We start from the raw sequence: 18,778 nt of genomic DNA, 5'->3' as shown, positions 1-18,778 counted from the left end.
TTTGGTTTCACTTTATTTTGATGGTCCCTTTAACACATTCTATTGACTATAAGTAATGTTGCACCTACATTTCTACTAACTCTCATTAGCGTGTTAGTAGTGTATTAGTTGACTGGTAGGGTTAGGGTTAGATTAAGTTGACACGTTCTTGCAAAGTTACTTATAGTCAGTAGAATATCTGCTGGGAGACCAACACAATAAGGAGTTAGCAGATATGAATCAGACAGTCTACTAATACTCTTATGAGAGTTTGTTGACATGTAGTTGCAACATTACTTAGTGTCAACAGGATGTTCAAAAGGGACCATCAAAATAAAGTGTTAAATAACTTATTAAATTACTTAGTAATTACTGAGTGGTCAAGGTGTTTTTCACTTTAAAATAATGGCCCAGATCACTAGTAGTTCCTGCAGGCTGACAAGGTAACGTCTGAGAGGGGTTAATGTATTTTCACTTTAAAGCTAAGGTGCTACTAAGGAACTACTAGTGATCTGGACCATTATTTTAAAGTGAAAAACACGTTAACCCCTCAGTAATTACTCACACACAAATTAATAAGTTATGTAATGTTTTATATCTGACACATGATACAGTCATACATTTGTGTGAAGCACAAGTGATATTTTACCAGCAAGTCATTTGGAGTGGGATACATATTGAAATGACATAAAACAGAGTTCATAATTTGGAACTAATTCAATCATGAGCTTGTCAGCATCACTTCCTAATTATTAACATTTTTAAGTGAATTATCGTTTTTTTATTATTATTCTGTTTTTGATTGAAATAAACGGAGAACTTCCATCCTTTGGTAAGAGTAGAAGTCAAAATTTCAAACTGTAGCCGACTTATTTGGGGATATCATATTCATAAATTAGTTTCCACAAAGAACCCAATTGCTCACTTTTAAGACGTTACTGTTGTGATTAGTAATTAATTGGTTATTCTTTATTAATTGGTCATAGTTCGCAAGTAGTTCTCAATGGGGAGATTTTTATTTAATAATTATCACATATCTAATAAGGAACTACCTTTGTCCTAAAATTGTTACTTACTGCTTAGTTAATCTTACTTCTCTATTAGTTAATAGTATTAAGTTGAGTGTTAATGTAGTACTACCTATTACTCCCTGCATAGTTACTTGTTAACAACGGACCATTATTCTAAAGTGTTACCCTGAGAGTTAGTAGACATGCAGTTGCAAATTAATGAGAATTAGTTGACATGTAGTTACAAAGTTACTTATAGTTAGTAGAATGTCTAAAGTGGACTATCGAAATAAAGTGTAACTGAACATACTTTTTTAAAGGTCACAAAATAATTACTTACTAAATAAGTACCTATTCAGGAGTATGTGATTTCCCAGTGCATGGCAAAGATGGATGTTGTTGATACTGAATTTGAATGGTAACAGCCTATGCCTTATTCTAATTGAATATATTGATTATTAAATGCATGAGTTTGACACAAGAAAAAATAAAAAATAAAATAGAAACAATTTAGGGGTTCAGATATTGACCCATAATGTACACCTGACAGTGTTGTGAACAGATCACTGCACAGAATATGAAGAATATAAAAAAAGTGTCAGGAGTCAGACAGGACTAAACCACAAAAATATGCTGTGTTTTTCATAGAATAGGTGTGTGTGATTCTTTTTATGGTTTTATCTTTGTGGACCTCCTGAAGGGGAAACACCAGAACGAAGGTGTTACTTTTCTCTCTATGCAAGGTAAATTATGCATAACACATACATTGCGTAAATTGCTTTGTAAAGTTAGAAGATTAGGGACATGACTTTGCTTGTGTAAAAATTCCTCCCACAGCAGTGCAAACCATGCACAACCAAAACAACATTCATTCGCAAGATGCATGTAGTTTTATTTTTTGACCGTAAAGGGCCAAATGTTACATAGTGTAGTTTTAGCCAATATGAACATGTTTTTGTTTGCAAGGATCATTCCAGCATTTTACATTTGAAACATTTATGTAATTACTAAATTATTGATATTGTTCTCCCATTAACAATTACAAAGTCGGAACAATGGAGAAATTCAGAAGATACAAAGTCCCTGAAACAGGACATTAAAGATGTTACAATACATTGCTGTAAAAAGCTGAAGAAAAGCTTCACCATGAATACTACTTTTGAAGATTTACATTTAGTCATTTAGCAGACACTTTTATCCAAAGCGACTTACAAATGAGGACATCAGAAGCAATCAAAAACAACAAAAGAGCAACAACAAGTGCTATTACAAGTCTTGGTTAGCTTAAAGATGTTACACTAGTACAGTGAGACCATTTTAGACCGATAATAGGAAGAAAAATATACATACTGTATGTAAGGGGAATGTGAGGGAAAACAAAGACGGTCTGAATCAATATAGCTTTTTTTTTATATAGTTTTGCTTACATATTTCTGTGTACATAAATGTATGTGTATACATAAATGAAAACTGAAATGAAGTAATTTAAAATTGAACTGTATATCAGTCAATTGAAATATATCAACTGAAAATAAACTATATATCGGTCATTCTATTAAACAAACTGTATAAAAAGAGAAATAAGACAAATAATTTTAGAATGGTTTTTCTATATGTGATACTGCAAACTAAAGTAAAAAAAAGTAAAGAAAACAGACCCCCTCCCAATTCAAACGTTATTCTTATAAGATAATTACAAAGAAATTACAAAGAATTAACTTTTTTTCTCCACCAAAGTTTAGAAATTTTTTGTCTTATCTCTTTGGTTTGTAAACCATACACTAAGGGATTTAATCCTGGTGGTACAATGTGAAACATTATACTGGCTAGTTTCCTGCTGTCAGAGTATTCAGGAAAACGATGGAGAAACGTCATGATAGCACCAGAAAAAAACATGACTAAATAAACAGCTAAATGTGTACTGCAGGTTTTTATAGCTTTGCTGTTCAGTGCTTGGTTTTTGCTACTTTTGCATACAGCAGCAATCTTGACATATGTTAAAAATATAGATACCGCTGAAAAGCAGAGTACAGCCACAGTATAAATAATTCCATACACATTATTTATGACCACACTTTCACAGGACAGTTTAAACAGTGAGGCATTGTCACAGAAAGGATTTTCAATTTTAGATCTGCAGTGAGACAGTCGCACAGTGAGTCCTAACATAATTGTCACCAAAAGTATTGCCAGCCCCCAGGCTGATGCTGATAGTTTAATCACCGTCTTATTTGTCATTATAGATGAATATCTAAGTGGATTACAAATAGCAACATATCTGTCAAAGGCCATGATTATCAGCACATAGTGACATGCAGCTATAAATACATGTACAAAATATGCTTGAATAACACACTCCACATATGTGATATAGCGCTCTGAGGTTTCCTGTAAAATGTCTTGCATTAAACGTGGCAAAATTACAGTAGTCCCTAATATATCATTCAATGGCAAGTTACAGAACAGGAAATGCATAGGATGATGTAGATTCTTCTCTGTTGAGATCAGAACTATAAGTCCAATGTTGGATATCATTGTAAAAACATAAGCCAAGAGAAGCAGGATGAAAACTGGATAGGAAGATTGAGGTGTGACTTTCAGTCCCTCCAGGAGGAGAACGCTGTGTCTAAAGGTCAGGTTGTCCATTGTCAGCTCTTCATAAAACCTGAGGAGAGAAACAACCAGACCTAGCATTTCATGAATAGCATTTTAACTCGAACATAAATAAACTAAATAGTAAAACTGGTAGCTGTCAAATAAAATATTATACACTTACTCTAGAAGTGTTCCACTATTACGAGTTGTAAATGATTAATTGCTATGTGGATGTCAGGTCGTCTAGAACAGTATGTTCAAAGTAATATAAACCTTAACTAATCAAAAAGTATAACATACTTTTCTGAAGAAACATCTACTTGCCCTCACCTTAAATACGTGGTTCAAAGGTGCTGCTGTGATGCTGTAATAATCCCAAAGGATTCACCTACCTGGAACAATGTTATTGCTGCCAGTTATCACTGGAGACCCCCCACTCCCAGCCCCATCAAAAACAAAACAAAACATAATGAAATAAATGAAATAAAAAATAAAAATAAGAATACACTGTTACAATGTGTTATTTATTTCATTTTATTTTATGTACATTTTAACAATGTTTTTGATGACATGGACTGAATCAATGACATGCTCCTGAAGTTTTAAGCATCCAACAATTAATATTTAATTTAATCTTGATAATACAAACTACCTGAATACTTAAGCCTGTGTTGTACCATATGTAACCCTGGACGACAAAACCAGTCTTAAGTGTAAATTTTTCGAAATTGATATTTATACATCATCTGAATAAATAAGCTTTCCATTGATGTATGGTTTGTTAGGATCTGACAATATTTGGCTGAGATACAACTATTTGAAAATCTGGAATCTGAGGGTGCAAAAAAATCTAAATATTGAGAAAATCGCCTTTAAAGTTGTCCAAATGAAGTTCTTAGCAATGCATATTACTAATCAAAAATTAAGTTTTAATACATTTAAGGTAAGAAATTTACAAAATATCTTCATGGAACATGATCTTTACTTAATATCCTAATGATTTTTGGCATAAAAGAAAAATCAATAATTTTTGGCTATTGCTACAAACATACCCCAGTGACTTAAGACTGGTTTTGTGGTCCAGGGTCACATATGCACTTCTGCATTATGAAATTGTCCTTATTAACTTTGTCTACTATATATGAGTCACGATCCTACTGGATCCCGGGAAACGAGGATACGAGGAGCATTTCAGGAAGAAGCTTAGTCTCTTGACCAGGAGGGCCCACACAAACTCCGACGGGAGCAGCTCACGGCGCCGGGTGAACGGGCCCTACTGGCCTATGGTCGAGGAACGGTGTGATTTGGGGCGCTCGATCGGGAAGGCTCGAACCGCTTCTTGGTGGGAGCAGCTCGCGGTGCCAAATCGGCAAGCCCTACCGACCAATAAAAGGAGGAGCAACGTGTTTTGGGTTGTCAGACCGGGGGCCCGTACTGCCTCCAACAGGAGCAGCACGCAGCACTGGGAAGATGGGCCCCACTAGCCGATGCAAAGAGCAACATGATTTGGGAAGCCCGATCAGGAGGGCTCACACCGCTTCTACGTGGACCTTCTGTAGCTTTGATGGGAGCAGCTCCGGGGTCGGCTGGGTGGACCTTACTGGCAGATGGATGGTTGAACAAATTTTGAAGTGCCGGCTGCAAGAGCTTGGTGGTGTCCGATGTGAGTTCAATACTCGTTGCATCAGACGTGTGAGCCTCGTCGGTAGACGGACGGAAAAGCCAATGTTTTCCTGACCGGGAGGCACTTGCAGCATCTGACGGGAGTTTAATACTCACTGTGTCAGATGGGTAAGCCTTGTCGGTTGACGGACAGAAAAGACAATTTTTTCCTGACCGGGAGGCATTTGCAGCATCTGACGGGAGTTCAAAACTCACTGTGTCAGACGGGTAAGCCTCGGAAAAGCCAATATTTTCCTGACCGGGAGGCACTTGCAGCATCTGACAGGAGTTCAATACTCACTGTGTCAGATGGGTAAGCCTTGTGGTAGACGGACAGAAAAGTCAATGTTTTCCTGACCGGAAAGCTCTTGCAGCATCTGACGGGAGTTTAATACTCACTGTGTCAGATGGGTAAGCCTTGTCGGTTGACGGACAGAAAAGACAATTTTTTCCTGACCGGGAGGCATTTGCAGCATCTGACGGGAGTTCAATACTCACTGTGTCAGACGGGTAAGCCTCGGAAAAGCCAATATTTTCCTGACCGGGAGGCACTTGCAGCATCTGACAGGAGTTCAATACTCACTGTGTCAGATGGGTAAGCCTTGTGGTAGACGGACAGAAAAGTCAATGTGTTCCTGACCGGAAAGCTCTTGCAGCATCTGACACTGTATCAGACGGGTAAGTGTTGCCGTTTTTTTTTTTTTTTAGTCAATGAGGGTTTGGTGGGCTTTTAAAATGTGGGACCGATTGGTCCTGATGTAGCTTTTGAAAGCGTCTGCGAGCTTGGATTTGATGCTTAGAGAGGCCTTTCTGAGCTGCTGAGATTGCTGCCCCGATGCAAAAAGAGTGGCTGGAGTAGTTATCCGCTGGGATGCCTGATTGTTGGAAAACAGATTTGAGGTGTTTTTGGAACTAAAAGCGAGTTACGAGTTTGTTGGAGTCGTCAAGAAATAGGAGTTTGATAGGGGACTTTGCTAGGACAATTTGATATGGTTGGATTGATGACGGGAGATTGAAAATATAGATAAAATGGCCTTTCCTCGCTTGGTCCGTCTTGCTTTGTTAAATCAAAAAGGAGATTGTTTCACTGTCGAGGACGGATAGGTCTGAGATGGTGGGGTGGATTTTTGGATTGAATTTAGAAGTGATAGCAAGTTCCAAACATCTGAGAAAACTGAAAAAAGCCAAGATAAACATTTGCTGATTTTTTTATTAACTGATTTTCTTACAGGACATACATTGAGCACCGCCACAGAAACTGCAGATATGGAGATACCTGCAACGTTGTCTGGCGCATTTGCTGATGTTGAAATGGTGGCAGGGCTGCCTGCTGTCGCTAGGAGGAGCATTCCTTCTAAAATCCAAAATCACTTTGGTTGCGGGTCTTGGCACATAGCTAGTAGATTTAACTGGGGATGTGACTGGGCAGGGGGGAATATAGGGTTTAATTTGTGGGCATAGCATGGTGGAATGGGCCACTGACCTGCAGACCGCGCATCAGATGTTTCTGCAGCTCAGAAACACTCTGCTGTGAAGGTCAGGGTCGATAGCTCCCCAGTAGGGGCACTGGTTCCACTGAGAGACCCGTACTGCACATTTTGCGGAGACGAGCTTATGGTAGGTGTAGAAATGTCCTCCTCCGTAGGACAATGCAAGTTCAGCTATTAGATCCCACAGTGTGACATGATCATCATATTCGTACAGTCTGACAAGTACAATCCTAAAGGACTTTTAAAAAAATCGCACAGTGTGCGCATGGCTTAAGGCTAAAAGCAGCCAAATGTATTAAACATCATATACCCGTTTAGGCAAGAACCAGACATGGGTGCCATGCAAGCTAATAAACTATGTTTAATGGGACTGAATTTGTATTTAACGTGATTACAATTTAATAAAAACATTAGAAATTGATAATTACCTTTATAACGTTTCCTTTCCACGGTTATTCAAACAGTGAATAAATTATAAGTATAGTGACAGATCACTAATTTTGATATATGTTTAAGCACTTTTAAGCACTTTTGATATATGTTTAAGCACTCTCAAAAAAAAAAAACCAACAACAAAAAAAAAACTATCGTTATAATCACTGAAACTGTTTACACTGTGAAATGAATCTCTTATTTACATTGTAGGTACATCTGCGCTTTGTTGTTTATGATGAGAGAATTTGCAAGAGTCCAGAATTCAGTCAGAGATGGAGCGCACTTAAAGCTGATGAGTTTCAGCGATGACTCATCTGAACGCCTCTGATTTGCCATTGCATTCCTAAGCTCAACAGAATTGTGTGTGATTGGTTAAAATGCGCAACACTTTAAAAGCACCTACAATTAAATAACAAGATTCCGCATTCTGAATCTTGCATTCGATGATGACACACACAGAGATGAGAAAACAACAGTAGTTGATGACAGACAAATCATAAAAGCTGTGAAAATTAACCCTAAAAGACGTGTCTGTAAAATCACCAACAACTTCCAGAAAGCTGGGATGATGCTCTGACAATCTACTGTCCTCAGGAGACTTTGACACAGAATTACAGATGCTACACAGCAAGATACAAACCTCTGACCAGCTCCAAAAATAGAAAGGCAAGATTAAAGTTTGCAAAAAAGCACAAAGGTGAGCCAGAAGAGTTTTGGAACTGCGTTTATGGACCGATGAGACAAAGATGAACCTTTATCGAAGTGATGGAAAAGCAAAAATGCGGAGAAAAGGGAACTGCAATGATCCCAAGCATACAGCCTCATTTGTAAAGCATGGTGGAGGTAGTGTCATGGCATGGGCCATGCATGACTGCCTCTTGAACAGACCCTCTCAACTCTACTGATGACTTAATGATGATGACAGTAGCAGAATGAATTTGGAAGGGTACAAAACCATCTTGCCTACCAATATTCAAGAAAATGCCACCAGATTCATTGGGAAGTGCTTCATATTGCATCAGGACAATGACCCAAAACACCCTGCCAGTTCAGTCAAGGAATTTATAATAGCAAAGAAATGGAAAGTCTTAGATTGCCCAAGTCAATCTCCAGATTTAAATCCGATTGAACATGAATTTCACCAGCTGGAGAGGAGAGTAAAGGCAGAAACTCCCCAAAACAAGCAACAATTGGAATTGCCTGCATTAAAGGCTGGGAAAATTATTTCAATGGATGAGACCAAGAGTCTGGTGATGTCTATGGGTCACAGGTTCACTGTTGTGATAGTGCGCAATGGATCTGCAACTAAATAATAGCTTTTAATCTTTTATATCTGCCTTATGTTCAGCTGTCCCAATACTTATGCTCACATCAATGAGTGGGATGAACTCTAAAAGTGCTGTTTTTTTATTTGGTAAAACATGTATGTGTTGAAACCGCTAATAATAAAATGTGACATTCTGTAGTTTTGTCTCATATTCATCTTTTCATCATATTTGCAAATGTCTTGACTCCACAGCCAATAGAACGTCTCGGGTTACTTGACTATAACCCTGTTCCCTGAAAAAGCGGGAACGAGATGCTGTGTTTCAATAACGCTAATGAGAACATTCTTTGTTTGACCGGTTGTGAAACACGTGTGTCAAACACGCCAAGAATTGGCTTAAATAACCTCGGTGAGTGACGTCATTGATTACGTGCACCTGCAGGTTATAAATAGACGTGAGACATACACAACTTCAGGTTAAACCTTTGTCTGAAGAGACGTCCAGGCATGCCTATAGTGCGGCATTGAGGCGCAGCATCTCGTTCCTGCTTTTTCAGGGAACAGGGTTACAGTCAAGTAACCCGAGACGTTCCCTATCAAAAGCTACTCTCGATGCTGCGTTTCAATAACGCTAATGTGAACGAGAATACCAACGCCGCCGCACTGGAAGTGTCTGGACCCCCCAAGGTTGTGTAGTGTGTGCGCACAAACAATGAAGAGGTCTCAGACATGACTCTAGGATGTTGACTCAAGGAGCCCGGAGTAGCATGGACATCCAACTGTTGAATCTGACAAATGTGTGCGGAGAGGACCAGCCTGCCGCAACACACACTTGATGCAAGGGGAATCCTCCTGCTAGAGCATTAGTATAGGATGCAACCCAGCTGGTTGAATGGGCCCTAACTCCTGAGGTGAAGCTAACCCGAGCGCCTCATAGGCTAGGGCAATAGCATCCCTCACCCAATGCCATAGCATATGAAAGACTGCTCTGATTTAAGCCACTGGCTAATGTGGTGGATGTAAATCCGAAGAGCATGTACTGGATACAGTAAATGAAGTCCTTCTTGCTCCGGTGTGCTGAACGGCGGAGGTCAGAGGCTTCAAGAATGATCATAAGATAATAGGGTGAGGATGCAAGATAGTTTGACCAGCCCAGGGGCAACGTCTAAGCAGGATGACGAGACTGACAGAGCCTGCAAATCCCCAATTCTCCTCAGAGAAGTATTAGCCATGAGAAAAACCATCTTTAGAGTCAGAAACCTGACAGGCGCTGACTCTAGTGGTTCATAATGGGGTCCCAACCAGACCCCTTGGGCACTAAGGCCAAGTCCGACGAAGGGACTGTTGCTCTGGTGTGTGGCCTCAACTGCTGAGCTCCATGAATGAAGCGGGCAACTAGAGGGTGCTTTCCCACAGAAACACCATCAATCAGAACGCAGCAAGCCGAAATGGTGGCCACATAGACTCTGAAAGTATCAGGACATGTGCCTGAGGACAATTTCTCTTGCAGGAACTCCAGCACTGAAACAACCTGGCATTGAACTGGGTCTGCATGGTGTCATACACCAACTTTCGACAAAGCACCATCTGAGGGCATAATTTCTCCTAGTGGAAGGAGTCCTAGCAATCAGAATAGTCTGTAGTACATCTGCTGGAAACCCAGTATCTCTTGTGGTCCTCCTCAGGGGCCAGAGATGAATGTTCCAGAACTCAGGCCGGGGATGAAATACTGTCCCCTGTGCCTGAGATAGAAGAACTCTCCCGACCGGAATCGCCCATAGCGAGACGTCAAGGAGGAATATTAGATCTGAGAGCCACACTCTGGTCGTTCAACGGGGCACTATCAGTAAGAGTTGAGACCCTCGTTGACATATCTTGGCCAGGACTCCTGGGAGCAGAGCGATCGGGGAGAACGTGAGAGAGTGGGGTGGTTCGCACGCCCTTCATTTCTCAGCCAGCTCGACAAGCGAGCCCCACAATCGCAACGAGGACGCAGAGGCTCGCCCCTTCCTGAATGAAAGCGAGCCTCGAGCAGAGCACTCTGATCGAAGTGATTACAGTGCTTGCACTCAGCGTCCTTGAGGGCAGCAACAGCATGCTCCAAAATTCGGACAGCGAATCTGCTCCAACATTCATATGCCCCAGAATGTAAATCGCCTTAATGGACTAGAACTTGTCCCACCTACAAAGCAGAACCTGCTGTGCAAGCCTTTTCCGGCAGCACGGATGCAGTCTGCCCTGTCAACCTATGTAAGTGACTACCACAGCCTTGTCCCTCCGCACTAGGACATGGTAGCCCCTGCTGGAGAATGTATTTCAGGGCCTAAAATACAGCCATCATTCCGAGGCAATTGATGTGCCTATCGAGAAGATGACCTCTCCAGAACCCTTGGGCTGGACGGTCATCCAAAGACCGCACCCCAGCCCGTGAGGGAAGCGTCTGTCGTTAGTATCTTGCGACAACAGCACGTGCCTAGAGTGGGACCCAAAGTCAAAAACCGGGGTCTGAACCACATAGAAAAGGGTACGAGACCCTAGCGCGTAACCCTTATATGCCTCTGGGGATTGGCCCTTGGATTAAATCCCCTGGCTCTGAGCGACGCCCCTTAGGCCATCACCGGCGGAGAGGGGTCCACCTAGCGCTTGCTAGGTGCGGCGTGGCAGGCTGTTCTTGGACGCTGCGCGCCGCCCCCTAAATGATTTTTCCCGCCCCCGACGACTACCCAGGGCCCGGCAGTCCCCCCCGGAGGCGTCGGCTAGGGCCTGGGGCCCCCGCGGGACGGCGACGAATCTGCTCACTTTTTTGCGCCTTTTATTGCAATCTCTAGGTCGGCCACAGGGTGGCACACTCCTGACCGCAGACCTCCTACGGGAAGCGCGTCGAATAGGTTGTGGGTAGGCGTCCACAGGCAGCCTAAACCTCCCACGGAAAGCTTATGTGTCCGGCATCTCCCCATTGGCCCTCTGACCGCTCCCAGGCCCCGCCCACTGACCAAAGACAGCCTATTCGTCCCCCTTACCGCCTATATGACCGCATACAGCCTAAGTGGCCACCTGCAATCTAAGTGACACCCCGGGCCCCGCCCACCGACCACGGACAGCCTATTCGTCCCCCTTACCGCCTATATGACCGCATACAGCCTACGTGCCCACCTGCAATCTAAGTGTCACCCCAGGCTCCGCCCACCTTGGCTTTTAGAGAGATATCAAGCTGAAAACTTTGTTCCTGTGCTTGTCTGGACATGCCCTCCTCGTGGTGTGATATTCACTGATACCAAAATGAGCAGCAGTGTGGACAGTGGTGTGGAGGCCCATGGTGGCAGCAGTATTGTAAGTAATGAATTATTATTATTATTATTAGAAATTCAATAAAATTCTTCATAATGTAAAGTAGTAATTCATTTTTCATAATTTATTTTTTTATGTTGTTTTTCCATAGGCCACTACGGAGATAATAAGCCGTACAGTAAGTTTATACTTGTCTTTAAGCTATGCATACATTTTTAGACTGTGATAATTAAATGATGTTAAGTTGGACAGCTGTTGTGTTATGCTGTTTTGTAGGATACAGACTCAGCCTCATCAGGAGAGGATGGACCTCCAAATGTTCCTCCTCCTCTGCTTCCCCCACTAGCTCCACCTTCACCTCCACCACCTCCCCCGCTGCCCTCCCCGGAACATCATCCTGCTCCACGGGAAGAGCATGAAGAAGATGTAATGTATAGGTTTATTGTGCCCTCTATAACTCTATGTAGTGTATTTGTGAACATTTTGTTCATTTTTTAATTTTTAATTTTTTGTCCCTCCCCAGTCAGCAAACAAATTTGGCCCAGACTTGGCATGCATCTGGCACAGCTGGCATTCATCCGGCACTGGCATACAGCATGTGGGCCAAACATGGCCCGGGTTTGGCAGAGATGGTACCGGGTTTAAGACGGCACACAAGACATGGGCCAGATGTCAAATGCAGTATTTGGCCCAGATGTCAAATGCAGATATGTGGGCCACACAAGTATTGCTGATCTTGACCCATATTTAAAATCCATTTCAAATATTTTTGAGTAAAATGCCAATGTTTTCCCATACAGAAAGGTAATATATTGACATAAATGTGAAACTGTTAAATATATTTTGAAAATATATTTTTAAAATGCATAACAGGAAGCTCATGTTGTGTGTTATTATGTGTTTATTTGTATGCAAAATTATATTCATGCCTCATATGATATTATATAGTATATTATAGAATAATATATTCTGTTGTTTTATATATATTCATATATTCATCTGCCATTCATCCGGCACTGGCATACAGCATGTGGGCCAAACATGGCCCAGGTTTGGCAGAGGTGGTACCGGGTTTAAGGCGGCACACAAGACATGGGCCAGATGTCAAATGCAGTATTTGGCCCAGATGTCAAATGCAGATATGTGGGCCACACAAGTATTGCTGATCTTGACCCATATTTAAAATCCATTTCAAATATTTTTGAGTAAAATGCCAATGTTTTCCCATACAGAAAGGTAATATATTGACATAAATGTGAAACTGTTAAATATATTTTGAAAATATATTTTTAAAATGCATAACAGGAAGCTCATGTTGTGTGTTATTATGTGTTTATTTGTATGCAAAATTATATTCATGCCTCATATGATATTATATAGTATATTATAGAATAATATATTCTGTTGTTTTATATATATTCATATATTCATCTGCCATTCATCCGGCACTGGCATACAGCATGTGGGCCAAACATGGCCCAGGTTTGGCAGAGGTGGTACCGGGTTTAAGACGGCACACAAGACATGGGCCAGATGTCAAATGTAGTATTTGGCCCAGATGTCAAATGCAGATATGTGGGCCACATAAGTATTGCCGATCTTGACCCACATTTAAAATCCATTTAAAATATTTTTGAGTAAAATGCCAATGTTTTCCCATACAGAAAGGTAATATATTCACATATATGTGAAACTGTTAAATATATTTTGAAAATATATTTTTAAAATGCATAACATAAAGCTCATACTGTGTGTTATTATGTGTTTGTATGCAAAGTTATATTCATGCCTCACGATATTATATAATATATGATATTATATAGTATATTATAGAATAATATATTCTGTTGTTTTATATATATATATATATATATATATATATATTCATCTGCCATTCATCCGGCACTGGCATACAACATGTGGGCCAAACATGGCCTGGGTTTGGCAGAGATGGTACCGGGTTTAAGACGGCACACAAGACATGGGCCAGATGTCAGATGTAGATATGTGGGCCACATAAGTATTGCCGATCTTGACCCACATTTAAAATCCATTTCAAATATTTTTGACTAAAATCCCAATGTTTTCCCATACAGAAAGGTAATGTATTCACATATATGTGAAACACTGTTAAATATATTGAAATACATTTTGAAAATATATTTTTTAAATGCATAACATAAAGCTCATATTGTGTGTTTAATTGTGTTTGCATGTGAAATTATATTCATGCCCCATATGATATTATATTATATGTTATATTATAGAATAGTATATCCTGTTGTTTTATTTAGCCTATATAACTGACTTCAAACAATGTTTTGCATTCACTGCTTTCATATTCTCATTCAATTTACAGTTTGATGTAGGCCTACTAAACAATACATGATGAAATTTCAGGACATTTTATTTGACTTTTGTACTATTTATGTAAATGCGTAACTTTGATGTGTTTTAGGCCATGTTGGCCAATCAGAAGCCTGACAAAGTTTCCAGTAGGCGGAGATAACAGCGCAGGCTCCGACGTCACAAGCCAAAAACTCCGGTTTAGCTGTCTACATGATAACACTGCAACCGGAGCTTTTTAAAATCTTCACCCTGGCAGGAGTTTTCAAAATGTTCGGTTTCAGTGACCTGCTGCAGTGTTTGCGTGAGGACGAACGGAACAAACCGCATAGAAAAAGCTGCTGTTTTGAAAATAACCGCGTTCGTGTGGACGGCCAATGAGCGCGCGCGTTGAGCATTCAAATCACATTTAAACTGAAGCGTAGGAGGTTACCATGGTAACAGGGCGTCAACTCACTCAGCTGACAAGTAGCCAGAAGCTGTCTCTCTGCTCTTTTCACTGCTTTCAGGTAAGTTTAGTCCCTAAAGTTACACAAATAATACATACAACTGTTCCTGACACTTTCTTACATGTTACTGACACATTTCTGTTGAATCTTTACTTTACAGGAGTGGTATAGTGTCTTCAAAAAGACCGTTAGCATCACAACCGTTAACTATAGAGGCTAACAATTAGAGGTAAGGCAACTTATACATTTGAGCTCTTATTAATGAACGTTTGAGCTTTTAAGCACCTTTTATGTGTAGATGAGCGGCTTTGATAGTTTTATAAATGTTTTGCTGATACTTTGTTAATAGATAAATGGAAGTCACTATAAGCTAATTAATTTAACCTAAAAGTCTGCACTGTGGGGTCAATCGGTGACATCATTTAAATGAACTAATGGGCTGAAACTATTTCAAACACGTTTTGAACTTTCATTGCAAACAAATATTGATAAATTGTACTATGATTTCAGGAGCGTCAGAATAAAATACCTAAAAAAGGGGAAGTTACAAAAAAATGTGTAATGTGAGCTGCTGACAGAGATACAGGAAACACAGGTGATCTGAGAAATCTTATTAAATAACTTTTATATGAATTTTTCACAGTATATTTCAACTATATCATCATGCATCTGTAAAACCTAAAAATATGAATTCTGGTATTTTAAGATTTTTGTATGTTTTGTATATTATTATTATTATTGCATTTCACCTCTGCTGTAGTGTGTTTATTTCTAATAATCCTGACATTGAATACTACATTTGTTGGCTATGTGACATATTGTTCCTATTCTTCCATGCTGATGGCTGTGCTGCAGAGCTGGAGCGAGCAGATCTCCTGTCGAAGAACATCTCCAAAGCACCATGAACCATCTGACTAGTAAGTAAAACCTCAAACATTCAAAAGTTTGTCGAATATTCAAAAAATATATCAAATAAATATCAAATATTTCCCAGACAGCAAGCAGTGTCGGCCCAGATCCGCCCACATGGATTTCACGCTGGCCAGATGTGGGCGGATCTGGGCCGACACTATGTTGCTGTCTGGGTTCCTGTATGTCCTACAAGGCCATCTTGTTTAAGGAGCAGCGGGATTATCACGGCCGATTCAAAGTTTACTTCAGGGTGTCAGTGGCTCAGTTTCATGCTTTGCTAGCGATATTAGAGCCACATATCAAAAAGAAGACCACCAATTTCTGTGAACTTAGTGTGTAAGGATCTATTTACAGTGCTTTGTGCTGCGAGATGAAGTGGATGAATTTGACAATCGCCATTCTGGATTTTGGCTCTGAACTGTCAAAACACCTCTCAAAATGCCTGCTACGGATGCGAAAAAACAGAAAAATTCTAACCCTATCCAAATTTTTTTTTTATTACGGACGAAAATTTCAGAGGCAGTGTGTAAACATGATTGACGTAATGTGAGGTCGTATTTATTTTTCAAAGTGCGAAAATTTCGGACTCAGTGTGCAATGACCTTTAGGCTTTTTGTGAGCCTCCTTGATAGCTGTCTTGCGCATAGGATGTAGTCGGCCTCCTCTCACCAGCTCGGGAGCTGAGTTTCTTTTTAACTTCACCTTGCAGGGAAAGGAGGAAGGGTGCATGCGGACTTTTTCTGATAGGGTATGTAACTTGGGTTTTGTGTCACAGTTCATGGACTCACTTTTTCTGATAGGGTATGTAACTTGGGTTTTGTGTCACAGTTCATGGACTCACTTTTTCTGATAGGGTATGTAACTTGGGTTTTGTGTCACAGTTCATGGACTCACAGTCTCATCCTCGCTCTGTTTGTGTGTGTGGGTGTGTCTGATTGAGGCTGATTCGCTTCAGCTGCGGATCATTTACAGCGCTATATTAGACCCTTTCACGCTTTCCTTTGTTGTCAGATCCTTGGATTGTCTGCCGTGCCCTGGTCAGTGGTTTCCGTCCGTTCCTGCTTCCTGATTCTTCGTCTCCTGATTTTCCATCGTCTCCTGGCCTCTGTCACCGGATACTGGCTGCCCATTGCATCCCGGCGCTACCTGCCTACCTACGTGGTGCACGACCCACTTCCTTCACTTTATGAGATCTAGACATGATTTTCAATAAACCGCTCTTGTTTCTGCACTTTCAATCCTCCAGTCTTTATTTATGACAGAAGGATCTGACCACACTATGGATTCAGGAGCGTCAGAATAAAATACCTAAAAAGGGAAGTTACAAAAAATGTGTAATGTGAGCTGCTGACAGAGATACAGGAAACACAGGTGATCTGAGAAATCTTATTAAATAACTTTTATATGAATTTTTCACAGTATATTTCAACTATATCATCATGCATCTGTAAAACCTAAAAATATGAATTCTGGTATTTTAAGATTTTTTGTATGTTTTGTATATTATTATTATTATTATTATTATTATTATTATTATTGCATTTCACCTCTGCTGTAGTGTGTTTATTTCTAATAATCCTGACATTGAATACTACATTTGTTGGCTATGTGACATATTGTTCCTATTCTTCCATGCTGATGGCTGTGCTGCAGAGCTGGAGCGGAGCAGATCTCCTGTCGAAGAACATCTCCAAAGCACCATGAACCATCTGACTAGTAAGTAAAACCTCAAACATTCAAAAGTTTGTCGAATATTCAAAAAAATATATCAAATAAATATCAAATATTTCCCAGACAGCAAGCAGTGTCGGCCCAGATCCGGCCCACATGGATTTCACGCTGGCCAGATGTGGGCCGGATCTGGGCCGACACTATGTTGCTGTCTGGGTTCCTGTATGTCCTACAAGGCCATCTTGTTTAAGGAGCAGCGGGATTATCACGGCCGATTCAAAGTTTACTTCAGGGTGTCAGTGGCTCAGTTTCATGCTTTGCTAGCGATATTAGAGCCACATATCAAAAAGAAGACCACCAATTTCTGTGAACTTAGTGTGTAAGGATCTATTTACAGTGCTTTGTGCTGCGAGATGAAGTGGATGAATTTGACAATCGCCATTCTGGATTTTGGCTCTGAACTGTCAAAACACCTCTCAAAATGCCTGCTACGGATGCGAAAAAACAGAAAAATTCTAACCCTATCCAAATTTTTTTTTTATTACGGACGAAAATTTCAGAGGCAGTGTGTAAACATGATTGACGTAATGTGAGGTCGTATTTATTTTTCAAAGTGCGAAAATTTCGGACTCAGTGTGCAATGACCTTTAGGCTTTTTGTGAGCCTCCTTGATAGCTGTCTTGCGCATAGGATGTAGTCGGCCTCCTCTCACCAGCTCGGGAGCTGAGTTTCTTTTTAACTTCACCTTGCAGGGAAAGGAGGAAGGGTGCATGCGGGACTTTTTCTGATAGGGTATGTAACTTGGGTTTTGTGTCACGGTTCATGGACTCACTTTTTCTGATAGGGTATGTAACTTGGGTTTTGTGTCACAGTTCATGGACTCACAGTCTCATCCTCGCTCTGTTTGTGTGTGTGGGTGTGTCTGATTGAGGCTGATTCGCTTCAGCTGCGGATCATTTACAGCGCTATATTAGACCCTTTCACGCTTTCCTTTGTTGTCAGATCCTTGGATTGTCTGCCGTGCCCTGGTCAGTGGTTTCCGTCCGTTCCTGCTTCCTGATTCTTCGTCTCCTGATTTTCCATCGTCTCCTGGCCTCTGTCACCGGATACTGGCTGCCCATTGCATCCCGGCGCTACCTGCCTACCTACGTGGTGCACGACCCACTTCCTTCACTTTATGAGATCTAGACATGATTTTCAATAAACCGCTCTTGTTTCTGCACTTTCAATCCTCCAGTCTTTATTTATGACAGAAGGATCTGACCACACTATGGATTCAGCAGAGGCTCGTGGTTTTCAGGAACTGTTAGCCAACAATAACGCTCGTATGGATCGGCAGGTGGAGAACATGTTGACCACTGGACGATCCGTGCAGACATTGGTAGTGTAGGTGTCCGAGCTCACCACCCAGACGCATCTATTGAGATCACCTGCTGCGCCACTCCCACCGCCTACTCTCCCAGTCCCCGTGAACAACAATCCTCAGCATGAACCCAGACTCCGGAGACACTAACCTCTGCAGAGCGTTCCTGACTAAGTGTTCTCGGTTTTTCTCCCTGCAGCCACAGACTTTCACCACGGAGGCGTCGAAGGTGGCCTTAGTGCTGACGTTGCTGTCGGGGAAGGCAGCATTGTGGGGAACGGCGGTGTGGGAGAATCGCCATTCATGTTGTT

The 18,778-nt window shown here is 41.0% G+C and overlaps 1 protein-coding gene across 1 annotated transcript; it reads right to left on the bottom strand.

Moving 5' to 3' along the window:
* Nucleotides 1-2,693: 2,693 nt before the first annotated feature.
* Nucleotides 2,694-3,635, bottom strand: LOC131528961 (olfactory receptor 8G17-like). The gene has a single exon (XM_058758444.1). It carries the CDS (start codon nt 3,633-3,635, stop codon nt 2,694-2,696), a length of 942 nt encoding a protein of 313 aa, XP_058614427.1.
* Between the last annotated feature and the right edge of the window lie 15,143 nt (nt 3,636-18,778).

This window comes from Onychostoma macrolepis, chromosome 21 (assembly GCF_012432095.1).
Source record: "Onychostoma macrolepis isolate SWU-2019 chromosome 21, ASM1243209v1, whole genome shotgun sequence".
In the NCBI taxonomy this organism is placed as follows: domain Eukaryota; kingdom Metazoa; phylum Chordata; class Actinopteri; order Cypriniformes; family Cyprinidae; genus Onychostoma; species Onychostoma macrolepis.
The sequence above is the reverse complement of the archived record's forward strand: the minus strand, read 5'-3'. Positions and strand labels throughout refer to the sequence as shown.